Source organism: Falco biarmicus, chromosome 3 (assembly GCF_023638135.1).
Source record: "Falco biarmicus isolate bFalBia1 chromosome 3, bFalBia1.pri, whole genome shotgun sequence".
In the NCBI taxonomy this organism is placed as follows: domain Eukaryota; kingdom Metazoa; phylum Chordata; class Aves; order Falconiformes; family Falconidae; genus Falco; species Falco biarmicus.
Window position 1 is genome coordinate 87,923,746 of NC_079290.1, and position 16,259 is coordinate 87,940,004.

The 16,259-nt window shown below is 39.4% G+C and overlaps 1 protein-coding gene across 10 annotated transcripts in view; it reads left to right on the forward strand.

The window, feature by feature from the left end:
* Positions 1–16,259, forward strand: part of PTK2 (protein tyrosine kinase 2) — a 223,981-nt gene that overhangs the window by 105,530 nt on the left and 102,192 nt on the right. For all 10 annotated transcript variants that reach the window (XR_008820501.1, XM_056330022.1, XM_056330023.1 and 7 more), the window contains one exon: positions 7,869–7,956. Coding sequence is in view for 9 of the 10 variants with exons in the window: in XM_056330022.1 (XP_056185997.1) it covers positions 7,869–7,956 (88 nt within the window). In the remaining variant the exon portion in view is untranslated. The remainder of the gene's footprint in view (positions 1–7,868; positions 7,957–16,259) is intronic.

A 16,259-nucleotide genomic window follows, 5' to 3' on the forward strand; every position in this document is an offset into this window, starting at 1 on the left:
TCAAACAAATTAGGAATGTTTAAAACTTAAGTTTCAGAAATGTTGCACATTCTCTTCTATGCATGTTACCTTTTAGTGTTTCTAGGATGTGCATCAATATTTTCGCTTTTGTATGTCACATAAAATTTTTCATCGACAATACTGTGAAATCACAGTTTAGGAAGTAGGGGTTTCCTGAATCTTCTCCATGATAGTAGTGCTGCATATAAGATGTGAATAATTGATGCTGTGGAAATTTGTTACATAGTATACAAGTGTCAGTTCAGTTTTTATTAGGTGGTACAACTTGCACTGTACATATTGCAGAACAAAGTTAATTAGTTTTAAAAGCAGAAGTAGATACTGTTTTGAAGTTTGTGGAAAGGAATTGTATAAAATACCCATGGAAGAGCTATGATAAGATGTAAATTATTCAATACCTTTCCAGAGTGTCATTTAATGTTTTATTGAATACATGCTGCCTGACATACCTTTTAAACCCATAGAGATTTGCTATGCATAATCAAAACGCTGCTGTCATACTTGTAATACCATAACACAAAGTGTTTAAGATCACATGACAGTACTTGTAAAAATATTTAGATTAGTAAAGCGGGAGAAGTCTTGGAGTGGTTCTTAAATTAAAAGCTTCCTATAGTGTTAATAAACCAGTAATTGCCTCTCATTTGATTAATTTTATTTTAATCGTCTAAATTGAAAGGGCTGTATGTCCACAGTGTTCAGAAATTAGATCTCAGATGTTTTCCTGGACTAATCCAGATACTAGAAGTTACATTGATTGTCAGTAGGTTAGACGCAAAAGTTACCAGAATAAAGTCAGTCTCCTGTATATGCAGCCTTTGTTTGGTGCTGTACTTGTTTATAATCCTGCAGAGAAAGTGCTAGTGAAGGGGAGAAATAGGGCTATGACTCTGGTCAGATGGTATAGCTGCAGTTAGAGCTTAGGAAGGATGAATAATAGTGGACTTCAGGGCAAGGTCACCCAAAATTCTGTCACTTCAAATTTTCTTCCCAGCAGTTCAGTTGCAGGAGACACACAGTTTAGCTTTGCCAAACTGCCAGTGGATAACTTCAGTTATGTTGCAGAAGATGAACAGGAAATAATTGTTTACTGGAAGTCTTTTTCTCATCCTCACATTTGCTTTTATATAGTTCCCTGACCACCTTCTTGTGATAAAAAGCTTTGTATTTTGCATGAGATAGCAGAAGGTTTGAACTATCTCCTGGTGGTTTTGCTTGTTTGTTTTAAATAAAAATCAGTAAAGACCTAATACTCTGTTTTTTTTCCTACAAAGTAAAATTGATGCTAAAGGTCAGATAGAAGCCTTGTATTGACTGTGCCTGTATCTTCACTGTACGTTTACTTTAAGAACATTCATGCTAGTTAACTCTATCAAATCAAATATCCTTTTTCCATTTTATTTTATTGTCTGGCAATGAAAATAATTCCTTCCAGCACCAGAAAATTCCAAATGCGTCTAAATCATGGTGCCAAAAGTGATCAGAGTTGTAATTACTGGAACGGCTTGCTTATTTGTAGTAGATTGTTCAGGAAATAAGTATTTTAGTCTGCTGTGGTTTATGTCATGTTGGGTAATACAGTCTTATTTCTTTGAGTTACGCAGGATTTAGCACTACGAAAGCATTGTATAATTTGAGTGTAATTCCATGCAGTTGTTTTGGAATAACTGTAGTCTTCCAAATGCAGTCTGAGAGCTTTATTCATTACTGAATTCCAGTAACACTGCTGCTGTTAGATTTATCTTACAGTAGCATAAATTGTTAATTGTTCCTTAAGGATTTACCTGGGCATGGGAGATGATCCCAGATGGCAGGTGAAATACAAACAAACAAAATCCTAGGGCTTTTTAATGGGAAGGCAATAAAGACTGGAGTGGATTTGTTTGCATCCGGTTTCTTGGGGTTTATGCTAGCAAGGCATATGTTTAAACTTACTTTTTAATGAAGAAATTCCTCTTGACTTTTAGTAGTATTATTAGTTTTAGTGTATGGATGTTTCCAAGGGCATGAAGGAGAAAGGTGAAGGAGCCTTCCTCCCTTAACCTTCATCTTTACCTCTGTTACAGCTAGGTGAACTAGGGTTAGCAGGATGTGGGACTCTTAAATCACAGATAGCATCAACCCTCATCATTTTTTGTTACACTGAGCTTTAAACAGCCGTCAACAGCAGCTATACTTTCTGTCTCTAAAAATGGTATGTGTCAAAGCACTGTTCCGTTTGCCGGTCTTTTTTGTCCCACAAGGGAAATACCAAGAGGTTCAAGTAACAAACTGTATGTGTTGGAACACACTGTTCCCAACAGGGTACACACCTTCTGGTGTTATAGTTAAGGTTTGTAGGTAAAGCAGGTCCTTGTAACCAGGTGTCATTTATGCTTTGGCACTAACAGGTAGAAGATGCCCCAAAGGAAGCTGCAGTTCTTAGTGGTTCTGTACTATAAGTTTTGATATGTGCAATACAAATGCCTTGGTACTGACACAAAGCCCAGACCACCTGTAGAATGACTTAATGAGTTGACTAAGTTGATCTAATGGCTCTGTACCTCTCCTCTCCAGTGTCTGTCATCTCCCCTCTTGCTTCGTTATCCAGTCCTTTTCCTTTTTTTTCTGTGAGCCTTAATGCTTATCTAATCCTTCAGTGAGCTGATTCAGTTCATTAAATTCATACAAGGCTCCTCCTTTGTCTGCCCTTTTTGTTCCCATTTTCTCCTTTCTGGTTATTTATTTGTTGATCTGAACTGAATCAGAACATTTTGGAAGCCACCTATGGGTGGGACTGGTGAGGGAGGTTATTTCTTTCAGTGCGACAAAACGTTAAGGAGTAGATCATCCTTGCTTTTTTTGGCTCCAACAACTGCCCAGGTAGTGCCTGTTACTCATAAGAAACCTCCTAGAACAGCTCAGTAGTGTATGCAACGCTGTGGACAGTCACTTCACTGTACAGCTTGTTAACTGTTAATGCCCACCTCTCTGCAGATCTGAGTGGAGGCCCATAGTGTCTGTTAGAGTGCTTCTGTACCCCAGTATAGCTGCAGACTCAAAGTATAGAATAGTGGTGTTCCAGGTGATCGTCAGCTGGGATACTTGCTCTGAAAGCAGACCTTGTTCGTGAGAAAGAGACTCATCCTTATCTGTGATTCTGTGATCAGATGGCTGCATTCCAAAGACAGTAGATATAGAGGATATTGAAAATGAAGCCCGTCCTAGAGTTGGCCTTTGGAAGTCAGCTTCTTCGTTCCCCTAGGCGTAGTCGGAGATTAGGTTATAAATAGGTAATGAAGGTCACTCTCAGTCACTGTCCCAGCCAAGCTGTTTTGCCTTACCTGATTTTCTTATAAGATCCTATTACAAAAAGCAATACTTCTCATGGCTTCTCAGTTAAGAAGACAAGTCCCTGTAAAATAGAGGTTGGTTTTTTTTTCTTTTTTTTTTTAATCTCAGTGAGTAAAGGTGGTCTACATCTTAGAATCACGTGATCATAGAATCATTTAGGTTGGAAAAGACCTTTAAGATCATTGAGTCAAACTGTAAACCTAGCAGTGCAAAGTCCACCACTAAACCATGTCCCTAAGCACCACATCTGCACAATCTTTTCAATACCTCCAGGGATGGTCACACAACTGCTTCCCTGAGCAGCCTGTTCCAATGCTTGACAGCCCTTTTGGTGAAGAAATGTTTCCTAATTCCCCTGGCCCAACTTGAGGCCGTTTCCTGTTGTTCTTATCACTTGTTACCTGGGCAAAGAGACCGTCACCCACATCACTACAACCTCCTTTCAAGTAGTTGTAAAGAGCAACAAGGTGTGTGTCATCGTCCCCCTCCTCATCCCTTCTCTCCAGCCTCCTTTTCTCCAGGCTAAACAACCCCAGCTCCCTCAGCGGCTCCTCATAGGACTTGTTCTCTAGACCCTTCACCAGTTTCATTGCCCTTCTTTGGACGTGCTGCAGCACCTCAGTGTCCCTCTTGTAGTGAGGGGTACAAACTATTTGAGTAGTTCAAGTATATCTTGGCCTAGCTCAAGGTGAGACAGTATGTATGCTGCTGAATGAGGGTCTGAAATCAGTTCCATACACATTTTTTTCAGGCCTGAATGTCTCTGATTTTGGCTTGTAGGGTGACTTAAAACATAGGAGAAGAAGGGGTGTGGAGTGACTACCAGTAGTTAGACAATATTTGTTTATAATTTGTATAGTGTGAAAATTCAACCCCATCTTCAGTATCTGTTTTTAAAATAAGATGTCTTAACCATCTGAATTGAATCATAACATTTCTCTTCCAGGATTTAGAAGGTCCCCTTGGTCAGGTACTTGATACCCCTGTGGTGGGTTGACTTTGGCTGGCTGCCAGACCCCCACCCAGCCCCTCTCCTATTCCTTTTCCTCAACAGGACAGAGGGAGAAAATTGGATGAGAAAACTTGTGTATCAACGACAAAGACAGATCACTTACCAAGTATGGTCACAGGCAAAACACCCAAATTCAGGAACATAAACTTAATGTATTGCGAGCTAAAGTAGATTCAGGTAGTGAGAGAAAAATACAAACATTAAAAAAGACACCTTTTTCCTCAGCTTCTTCCCGGATCCCAGCTGCCCCCCCGGCTCCCGGCCCCTCTGCCCCCGCGGGCCGTGCCGTGCCGTGCTGTGTGTCAGCCCGTGCCGGCCCCTCAGCCCCGCTCCCGCCTCCTGCCCCGTCTCCCTGCGCCAGCGCGGGCCCTGCCCCGGGCTGCGGCCCTTCAGGGACCCGCTGCTCCCGCCGGGGCTCGCCAGGGCCGCAGCTCCTGCAGGACAGAGCCCCCAGCTGCGGCCTGGGGCCCTCCCCGGGCTGCAGGCTGGGGTTCTGCCCCGGCGGGGGCTCGCCAGGGCTGCAGGGGAGCCCTGCTCCGGGCCTGCGGCACCTCCTGCCCTCCTCCTGCTGCGGGCTGGGGCTGCCGCTGCTGCCGCTGCCCCCTGGGCTGCCTCCTCCTCGGCCTGGGCCGCCCGTGGCCCTTGGGGAAACCTGTGTCCCCGCTCCCCGGCGCCCCCGGCTTGGCTGAGGGGCTCAGCTGTGCCCTGCGGGGGGGCGCTGGGGCCGGACCGGGGCAGCCCTGGCCCGCAGAGGCCACCCTGCTGCCGGGGCACGGGCACCCAGTACAGCAGGTACACTCAGTCTTCTTTGCTTTGAAATCACTGAAAACATATTGTCCATTACGTGTCCTTAGAAGCACTGTGGGCTGGTATTGTGTCTTGTACACAAATCATGTATGTAGACGTTCATTCAGGTAAGGCTGTAGCTTTGCACCCAAGAAAGTGAGTGTGGCCTGTGTTGGTTTGCAAGAATACAAACTTTCCTTGGTTGACTTAACTGTCTTGGTTTATAAATTCTTATTTGTGCTGCTAATACCCTTGAGTTGCATGTCAGCTTCTGCTATGTGTTTGCCAGTCCCTTGGAAAGATTAATGAGAACAATAATAAAAAAGGTGCCACATTTTGTATTAACAGCCAGTGATCTGACAAAGTGCAGCTCCAATGGGAAAGGATGAAATTGTGTTTTAATTAGCTAGGGGATACTGCAATGTGGATAATCAGTTACCCAGTCACCTTCAAGTGTCATGTCAGTCAACTTTTTCTTGCTCGAAGGTCCGATCTTCACTTTTTAATAATAGTTTTATTTTTTAAAATTTTTTTTTTCTTCCTGCTTACTGTTTCATGCAGCAAGGCTTAGAACTTGCTGCCACAGAGGAATCTGGATAGAAACAGATAAAGAATGAGGGGAGAATAGCAGGAGAAAGTGCATCTGGGAAATGATGAGGAATCAATAAGAACAGCTCAGAGAACAGAGGTGGTTTTAATCTTAAAATGCAGAAAGACAACTAAAATGCACTGTGTTATATTGCCCCAAACACTGCAAACAAGTAATTTTTTTACACAGACTTGTCTTATTCCTTATCAGTCTCTGCAGTGGTGTTCAGCAGTAGATTTGAGGGCATATGGCAGAAGCAGGCAATAGGGCAGGCTTTGCTTTTCTGCTTCTGGGCAGTGTGCTCACCCTGCATTCTCGCCTTTGCACTTAACACCTGCAGGTACTATTTGGCTTATATCTAAAATTTTACTGAAAAACTAGATAAATGCTATATATCATTAAATGTAAATGATGAACAGCAACAGAAGGTGACTGTGCCTTCCCAAATTAGATTTTTTGAGAGTTTATCTTAATTGTGACTTTGTATATTTTTTTGTATACCTACCTGTCTGTGTCATTGTATCAGAGAACAGTTTGGGTTAGGAAAGACCTTTAGGGATCATGTAGTCCAAGCCCCCTTCCATGAGTGGGGGCATCTTCCACCAGATCAGGTTGCTCAAGCTCCATCCAACCCTGACCTTGAACACTGCCAGGGATGTGGCATCCACAGCTTCTCCTGGCAACCTCTTCCAGTGTCTCACCACCCTCATGGTAACAAATTTCTTCCGTATGTCCAATTTGAATCTACGCTCCTTCAGGTGTTCTTCACCTCTCTTTTATATTCTACAGTCTGAAAACTCTTCTGAGGTTAAGAACATACTTTTGTGAACAAGAAGACTGAGCATACATTTTCCTTCATGAAATAAACTTCCCATACCATGAAAAATCTTCATTCCAAGTACTCCTAGTTTGTATACAGTGTGTGTGTGTGTTTACAGTTTCTAAATGTTTTCCTTACTTTAATGATTTCTAATGGGACAACGTATTTTCAATGATTTCAAAGCAAAGAATACTGCAACTTATGTTTGCAGTGGTATTGTAAGCAGGACTCCTAGTACCTTTTATAAAATCCCTGTATAAAACTTGTTACAGGTAGCCAGATCACTTGCTAAAAAGTTCTTGTCCTGCTGAAACCAACAGATTGAAATGTTGCAATATTTGTTGTTACTATCATGAGTAGATTGTTAAATATACTTTATTTGGGGAAGGGCTGTCAAGTGTTTTATACTTAGGATACAACGCTGTTGGCACACCCAAAGGGATGAGGGCATTTATTATCAGAATTTCAGTGCAGGAATGTGTTAGAGGAGGAAGCATGCAGTGTGTGTCAAATATTGTGGGCTGTTGCCCCAGGAAAAGCAGTAATACAGAATTTAGGGATTGGAAGCAGAAGTTCAGGGATTTAGAAGAGATAGACATTTGATGTAGGTCATCAATCAAAGCTAGTTCTGAACGTGGTGTACTGTTGACTTGAAAAATAGGAATGTCACATTGAAAACTGTTTCATTCAGCTTTTGCATACATCTTGATGAAGAATAAGGAAGTAGGAAACCTTTTTACAGAGAAATCCCTTCAAACCCTTCAAAACGATTCAGAGGCGAATAGTACAGCACTTGATCAGAGAAGCAGTCGTGTTCCTTGACTAAGCTGTTGTTTTGTCTGCAGGATGTGGCTTCCTGGTGGGTAATACTGGTTGCCACTCTTACTTGAAGCAGTGGGATCTGTGTTTTTAAATACCATACTTGTGATAACCAAAGATAAAAGCTGTTGCTGGGGGTCATGTCAGTGGTTAGGGCAGATCATCTGCTGTCATCACCTGAGTGGGGCTTCCCTTCTGATGGATCTGGACCTGATAGCTTACCTGCTCCAAATCTTGATGCTTCAGTCCTCACTGAAGCTTTAAGAAGGCATTGCATTTGCTTCCATTACAAAGGTCTTTGGTAAACATCTTTATTCCAGTTTAGTTCTCTGGGTAGTCAAAAGAGGAAATTTTCCCTTAATTTTCTAGGTTTGTTTTGATTTTATCCTTATTTTTAAGAATGCTTGAAGATGTCTTATATTGGTGAGGAAATCTTGATTATTCTTTTTGTCTCACCGGCTCACTTGTCTCTTTTTCTTGCTTTTCAGATATGAATTGAGAATTCGGTATTTGCCAAAAGGATTTCTAAACCAGTTCACTGAGGACAAGCCAACTCTAAATTTTTTCTATCAACAGGTATGTTCAGTGCTACTACTTTTGCGGAATTTTCTGCATTTTGCATTTTTGCTGTTCTTGCTGAATTTGGAAACTTGTGAATTTGTTTATGCAAATAGCGTATTACAGTAGAAACAGAAATTAGTAAAATTTAAGGCTGCATGTATAAAGCAGAAAGGGCATGAAGCCCGTGGCATCTTTCTCCTTGATAATTGGTGAGGAATATTTTCCAAAGACGAGGTAATTCTGTGGTTGTCATCTTAACTTGGATAAAATTTACTATTGTTCAGCTGGCTTCTTGTAGTTACTTCACATATAATTAAATATCTGGATTTCTGTATTTTTGCATGCACAAATTTCACTACAACCATGGAATGTTTTTTCCACTTGTCATTTTCTGGATTTCAGTTTCTCTTACTGTTTAGCAAAACTGCCTAATAGTAAAAGTTTCTATAAGTTAAGCACCTAAATCTTCATTTTGTTCACTTAAATAATTTTAATCTGCTTGTAGACTGGCAAGGTGAAAGTAAAAATTCATGGGGATATCTTTTAGAGGTATCTGGACCAGAATGGTTATCATATCCCCTAAGAATCTATGCATCTGTGAAAATTAAACCCTGGAGTTATTTGCTGTATTCGGTGGGTCTTTTTCAGTGTCTGTATGGTACGTTGTTTATGTTCATAAACTGAAATATTGTTAGTGCTTAACAAACAGTTTGTGTTACTAATAGTGACAAATTGGTGAGCCAGGTATGTTTTTATGTTAAGTTTGAAGAAATACTTTATACTACTATATAGAGGATCAGTTTTAATCTAGATTAGAGGAGTCATTTTATGGAGTATTGTCATGATAGAGGTGGAATAAGGTAGGAGTGAGATAAGGAGGAGAGTGCTTGTGAAGTCAGCTGAAATGGCAGAGCTCAAGAACTGCATCATGAAAGCTCTGGAGTTTTGTTTTGAAATAGGAAAATTTTTTTACCTGATGCATTTTGTTATGTCAAAGAAACAACAATATGAAGTGCTGATAAAGTTACTCAAACCCCAAAGGCTTCTACCAGACAAAACTATTCCCATGGACTACTGTTGTTTTTATGTATCTGCCATATTCAAAAATATCCTTATCTTAGGTTGCTTGCTTGAGGCATACCATAATCCTTGAGCAACATCCCCTAAAATTAGGATATTACTGAGCTGGTCCAAAGCATGGCACACTTCTGCCCTTGTGAACAGACACATTTGCAGATGAAGAAGCAGGAAATAGTAATTCAGATTAAATTTTCTTTTTGAGTTTCTAAAAAGAGGAAAAGATAATACTCCCCTCTGTTCAATACTTCATCCAAAACAATATAGTATTAACATACTTGTTCTCATTTCTTAAATGTCTTCTATCCTTTATTGTATATGAACACATTCCTGTCTTAGGTAAATAACTTAATTTTTTTTAATACATGATGAATTTTTTGTATTGATACATGATGGAGTTGACTTCTGAGAAGACAGTTCTAGTGTAGCACTGATCCGTGCAGTATGCTTGCTTCAGCTTAAAAATGTCTGGATTTTGGTGACTTTTTAGTACTGCCAGGGTATTTTGTAGCAACAGCAAAATCATTTTCCTTTTTACTTTAGCGGCAAGTGACTGTTTGTACTGGCTTTAAACTTAGAAGATTTGTGTTTCCCATGATGCAAAAGTGGATGGTGAGCTCCAAAATAATTTCCAGAACTCCATCATTTACCTATTCAACAGCTGGGAAGTCTACAGTGCCCCCTCATTTGTGCCTCAGAGAAATATTTATTACAAGCAAGGAATTTAAAATGCTAGTGAAATATTTTTAGCAATTTCTGGGAAACACGTTTTTACTAAATTTGGGGAAACAGAAAAATATACAGATGGCTCAGAATAGCAAGAAGGTTTATGAAGGTCATCAGGAACTGATATGCAAAGATTACAGTTGCGTGTATCTGACAATGCTCTGAATCCTAGTTCAGTTCTAATATGAAAATCAGACGTTCTTGTCTCCTTGCTCAGCACACCATACCTTTTTTTTTTTTTTTCCCCTCTTCCCATTTCTTCTCCACTTTATGGTGAGGTATTTCTAAACCCAGTGCTTCAAAAGTCACAGTTCTTTGTTCTGGGATGCTGCAAGGTATTTGGATCTCCATTGTCACGGAAATACGGTGCACACCTTTCCAGTCATGCTGGAAATTCTTTGTCCATGATTCTGTTTTGCTCTGTAAGTCTCACTTGGCCTCTTGAATAAATTAGGACAATTAGTTTTATCTCTGAGAGTGTTAACACAACCCCACTGACTTAGGAAAAGAAGGCAGGGAAAGAATTTGAGTAGTAACACTGCATCATAAAACAGAGCTACAACAGAGGAGGGTATGGAAAACCAAGGAAGGATGATTTTTCACAGTCTGTTCCTCTCTCATTGTCATTCCTGCAATATTTTACCATCCTCTTACTAAGCACAGCTCTCAGACACATTATGTTGTATATAGGCAAGAACAACAGAATGTACATAAATCGTGCATGCATACATAGATATCTTCAGCTTTCTGCACAGAAATAACTATGTTGGGAATAATGAACATAGGACCCACTTTAGTTTTTAAAAATATAACAGAATAATGCTTCTGTAATCAAACTGGTTTTTATGGATATGAAAGTCAAATACATTGTTGTCTGGTGTGTTATAAATGAGAAAAAAAATAATTTTGAGGACCAGATGCTGCCCGTGACTAAATCCTTCTTTTCAGGATGAGGTTGAGAACCTGTTACTAACTTGCTAACATCTAAGCACATGTTGTCTGACTTATTAAAAATGTAAAACATCAAATTAAAAAATTCACAGAGAAGGAAAAGAAATATGGTGACCTCAGTCACCCATGAATTGTCCCTGAATTTTAGAAAATATGATTATTTTCTTGACTTGAGTTGCAGAGCAGCATTATTGTTGAAAAAGAAGCTGAAAATTTGAGTAAGAGGCTGAATCCTCAAGTGATTGTAATCTTCCAGAAAAACACAGAACATTTGTAAGGATAACAAAATGTTACCTTAATCGCTGTCAACAGACACAGTTTATTCATACAGTTAACCCAAGCCACAATTACCAGGCTGTTAAACTGAAAACTGGCACACGTTTGTAACTTCACATGCATGACTACTCCCATTCACTTCAATGAGTGCATTGCCCTGTATAAATTGGTGCAAGCATTTAAGTCTTCTCAGCTTGGACTTAATATGTGAAATCTTTTGGATTTGTTCCCTTTTTTTTTTCCTCCTTGATTTTGCTATTTTAAGGATGCTGTGACATTTCTTTGTTTTGGATATATTTTTTTTTTAAGAGTATTGAACAAATCAAGAACCTATGACCAGAACTGTTTGTAGCTTGACATGCAGCCGTTTGTAATCGGTGCCGGTCATTCTGCCATCTGCAGTGGGCGTAAGCTGTCCTAATTGGAAGCAGGGCACTTAAAGAGACTTTTCATAGAAGTGCCCCTGGTTTACAATCTGTAGAGCAAAGGATTAAAATCAGTGTGTGTGTGAGGGGGGGACACCATGCAACTTGTTAGTAACATCTGAATTATTTATACTAATAGTGATACCACGGGGTTCGTTCAAAATATCTTATGTTTAGGGCTGTGCTTCAGGTTTGAGACTTGAGGTGGGGTAGAGCCTGATGCTTAGGCCATTCCTCTTGACCGGAGGAGTTGTGTGTTCAAGACATGTCATTTTACATCCCAGTTGAGAGCTGTGATCAACAGATTAATGTTAGAATTCTGTCTTTTATTACTTACCTGTTTGGAAGGTGTCAAAGGTAGCAGACGAGACAGGTCTTCAGAGGTGTCTCCTCTTCCCCCCCCCCCCCCCCCCCCCCATGAAGTGGAGCATTTAGGTGGTAATGCTGCATTGACTGCATTATTCCCTTGGGCCCAACTGCTTACAATTTCAGACAGATTAGGCAAATTGGATCCCACCCAGTGCTGTTTGAATTGTGAGGTTAAAGTATTCAGAAATGGGGAAATGCTCGATTTATGGTTGTCTGCACAGTTGGCAGATGCTTGCCTCATAGGTTTTATGTGCCAGCCTTCAGTTGTGTCCCCTGTTATTGTATACCCAAATCTGAACCAAAGTGAACTCTAATCCTGCCTGCAAAGCCTTAAACATGAAGTACACAGGATTGCTGAGTAAAAGTACTGTAATCTAATTTTTATCAATAAGTAACCTCTTTTTTTTTTCTTCTTTCTGTTGACTGTTTTGTGAATCTCAGAAGAATAAAGATCTGTCTCGTCTGAATTTTTACCATTTTTTAAGAAAACTTCTGAGCAAACAAGCTTAAAGGTATGAAAGGAGGAATAAAAATTAGGTTTTTGAGTAATGAAAATTAGATTTCACATTTTTCTTTTACTTTCTCAGAGCATTTCCAGTTGCTTTGAATAAGTGTTGGTAAAATTCATGGCAAATGTCTTCCTTTCCTTCTGTTCCAGTGACATAGCTGTTCGGAGGTGGAAATAAAGGGGACAGGCTTCTCTCTTGCCTTAATAGCTGAGCGAGGAAGGAAAGACATATCTCACATCAAGATAGAATACAGGTTTTAAAAAGATTCATATAATGAGAATCAGACGTAAGCTACTTGAATTGCCTTCCTTTTATTGTGGGACAAGAGCCTGCACACATTTATCCTTGAATAACATGTTAGCCTCCAGTAATTGGAGATGGTTTATCCCTTGATGAAAAGGGAGTAAGCATCTGTATGGGGGGTGGGGGGGAACCAGCTCTCAGTCATCAGTTGTTTCATTGTTGCTGTCCTTGTGCTTCAAACAGAAGACTTTTTAAAGTAACTTTTGGGTTCTTTTTGAGATCCCAAAGAACAAGAAAAGGTTGTTTTTATCAGTGTAGAATTTTTCTCTCTGCTGCCTTTAGCCTGCAGTGTGGAGCTGCCTTGGAGGTATAGATACATATATAAAAAATAAAGGAGACCATGGGACTGGACCATGTTTTGGATTTGCTTTTTAAAATGAGCTGAAGTTTGTGTAATGCACAAGGGAAGGAATTGTAAGCAAAGGGGATGATCTCAAAGTTAGGGCAGATAAATGATGTTCTGCAAAAATTGAGCGAATTCTATGCCACAGAAATCCTGTGTTTCACCAGACAAGTACAATGCAGGACCACTTTCATAAGAAGAGTGATCTTGAAAAGAAAAGAGAAAAAAGTGTTACTTGTTTTCTTCTGGGGAAAAAAAAATCTTTAAAGAAAGAGGAGGCAGTTTCTTATAGACAAATAACACTTTTTCTCTGTGTCTCTGTAGAGTCTGTAAAGATAATATTTACACTTAAAATGTATTTTTTAAAATGAAAATTCTGTTTTATATTGTAGCAGATGAGTGCATCATGCAAATTAAATTATTTTCATAACACTGTCCCCAACATGCAGGAAATTTTAAGTCCAGGCAATTACTGTAGCAACTTAATGATTAAGTTTTTATAAGGCTTAGGTGCATGAGATATAATTTGAAGTGCAGGCTGGGAATTAGACTCTTTAACCTAATTATTAGGGTATAAGAGATGTTGTTATTTAAAAATAGGAGACCTAAAGCAAATGACTTTGACAGGAAAAGCTTTGAAGAAAATCAAGGACATAGGGAGAAAAGCTGGCAGTGTTCCCAATATTGGCAGCCTGTTTAAAACAAAAAATAAAACAAAAAAAAGATATTTCAGGAAGAATTAATGGTTGACACATAAGCTGTGCCTTACAGGGAAGTGGTAATAAATGTAAGAATTGCAGTTGCTTAGAAAGATATTAAAAAAATATTTTTTAAAAAATTATACATAGAACTGAACATCACCTGTCTGCTCCTCATGGCTTGAAAAAGTAATTATGAGATACCCTTTACAGGGGTCGGGTTCTTGAAATTCCTGAAATTTGCAATATACTCATATTTGCAAATCTCACAAAGTAATAATTTTTTTAACTATAGAAGTTGATTTACACACTCAACACTATGCTGACATTCTTGTTGTAGATCTTGCTGTTTGTATAGTTGTGTAGCTGCTTCGGTTTCTTCCAAATCTTGTGTGTCAGATGTGTGTTTTATGTTAGCAGCGCTGTATGATAGGAATGTAAAACTTACTATTTAAGAGGTATTTATGAATACAAGTCAGCCAAGCTCAGTCCAGACAAAAATGGCTGCTTTGATTTAATATTTCCACCTGTCATCCTGAGTGGTGAAAACAGTGTTTGTTGGCTTTCTTGCAGTCATATGTGAATTACTCTTAATTCAAGATGATAAATTTTAAATGCTCAGGACAGGTTTCCATGTACTGATGCATGGATATGTCATAGTAATCTTGAACAAAATGCTACTCCGATTAGTGTATCTGGTAGTATATAACATTCATGAGGCAAAAAAAAAAAAAAAAAAAAAGTTGACTTACATTGATACTTGGACTCATTTGTTCTGGAAAAGCAAAATTCTTTGTCAAAGAGAAGTATAAAATTAGCTGTTAGCAAGGCATGCTCAGTAGGTTGACTACTAGATGGCTCCCAAGAGTATAGTCCTATTTTATTGAAGATCTGAGAGGCAGCAGTGTCTGTTGCAGTGACATCTGGAGATCAGCCCACTCGGACAGAAGGGAACATTTTTAGCCATTCTGTCCCTAACAAAGCCGCGTCAGAAGTTGATTCCCCCCACCCTATCTCTAATGCCCTTATTATTAACAGAGGAGCTTCCAAAATTAGTTAGAGATGTCAAAGATCACCTCTAGATAATATAGAGACTGTGACCTTGGAAGACGAAGAGGAGGAGCAGCTGAGGGCAGGTGGCAAATGAATGTTATCCTGATAGTGAATCTGTGCTTTTAACTCCACTAGAAGAGGCCAAAGCCTTAATTTTCCCTAATGTAGACTTATCTTCTGTAGTTCTAATATTATCAGATGGGTAAACAGGGCTGGAAACACATATGCGTTTTCCCTCCTGAGCATATTAAAAACCCCTACTATTACAATCATTAAGGTGACTCCTAAAAATACTGATGACATTAGAAGCGTGCTTTGGGCTGTTGTGCATATGGTACTTCATTCAAAGCAGATGAGGCAGAAATCTTGAAAGGTTGATTTTGCGTAAGGTTTCTGAAGCTGTTGTAGGGTGGATCGGGACCTTATTCTTTCAAGCTGATTATTTTGATTCTGTAGTGAAGAAAATTCAGTGTCCTACAGGCACCTGCTGTTGGTAGATGAGGGTGGGCTCCGCTGTGAAAAGACGGAGCCATTTCCTTGGCAGTTTGGTGATAACAGATATAAGCAATTATATTGGGTGACTGTTCTGCATTCATCTGATGATGTGTCTGCCCCAGAGTACACTACAGCATTTCTGTGGTGAATTTTAACGCTACCCAGAAAGATTACAGTGGAAGCCGCACAGTATTTGAGATAATTATGTCTGATAGGGTACCATGGAAGAGCTGTGCTGTGGCTCACGGTGGACTTCCATGCGGTACCTGCTGCAAGTGTGGAACAAAACGCAGTCTGAACAGGAGTACTCTGGACACAGGAACATTCTGCATTTTGAATGTGAAATTGTTGGGAAAACAAATGCGGTACATGGTTCAATCATTGTCATGGTCACATAGGTAGTTGCTGAAGATCAGCTTTTCCAATGGATGTACTAAGGTATTCTGGACTTTCATGTTACAGAAGCTGGAATTTGAGAGTTGGTAGATTACGGGAAAAATTTCACTGGGCTTTCGTAGGACCAATGTAACCAGAAGCATTGTGCGTGAGTATAAAATGAAGATCCTGATTGAGCAGTTCTGTGGTGGCCAAGTGGGCTATTAAAAAAAAAAAACACCACAAGACAAACAAACTAAAAAAACCCCAACCCAACACCAAAATACCTTCAGGTATTAGAAACTTGAATGTTTAAAAGCAGGTACTAAACCACATGTCAGCTGTTAAAAAGGAGAATAAGTAAATAATTATTGCAGATACAGGAAGGTTGTATTTGTTAATATAAATGCCACTAATTAAACTCAAGTACATAATTTCTTAACATAAAAACCACCAGCTAAAAATACCTGGCTAGAATAAATGAATAAGGATAAAATGATGTAATGTGAATCTTTGTTTTCCATGCTTTGTTAAATTATTGTAAGTACAGTTCTTACACTGCTTACTAAATGGAGTACGGAAGACATTTTGTTTCTTTGTTTGTTTATCTAAATATCTTATATGTTGTGGTGGTGATGTAGTTGGTTATGCAGTTAACTCTTTAAGGGGGCACTTAACCACTGAAGTGCTGTTTAAATGCAGTTTTCAAAGCAGTGCC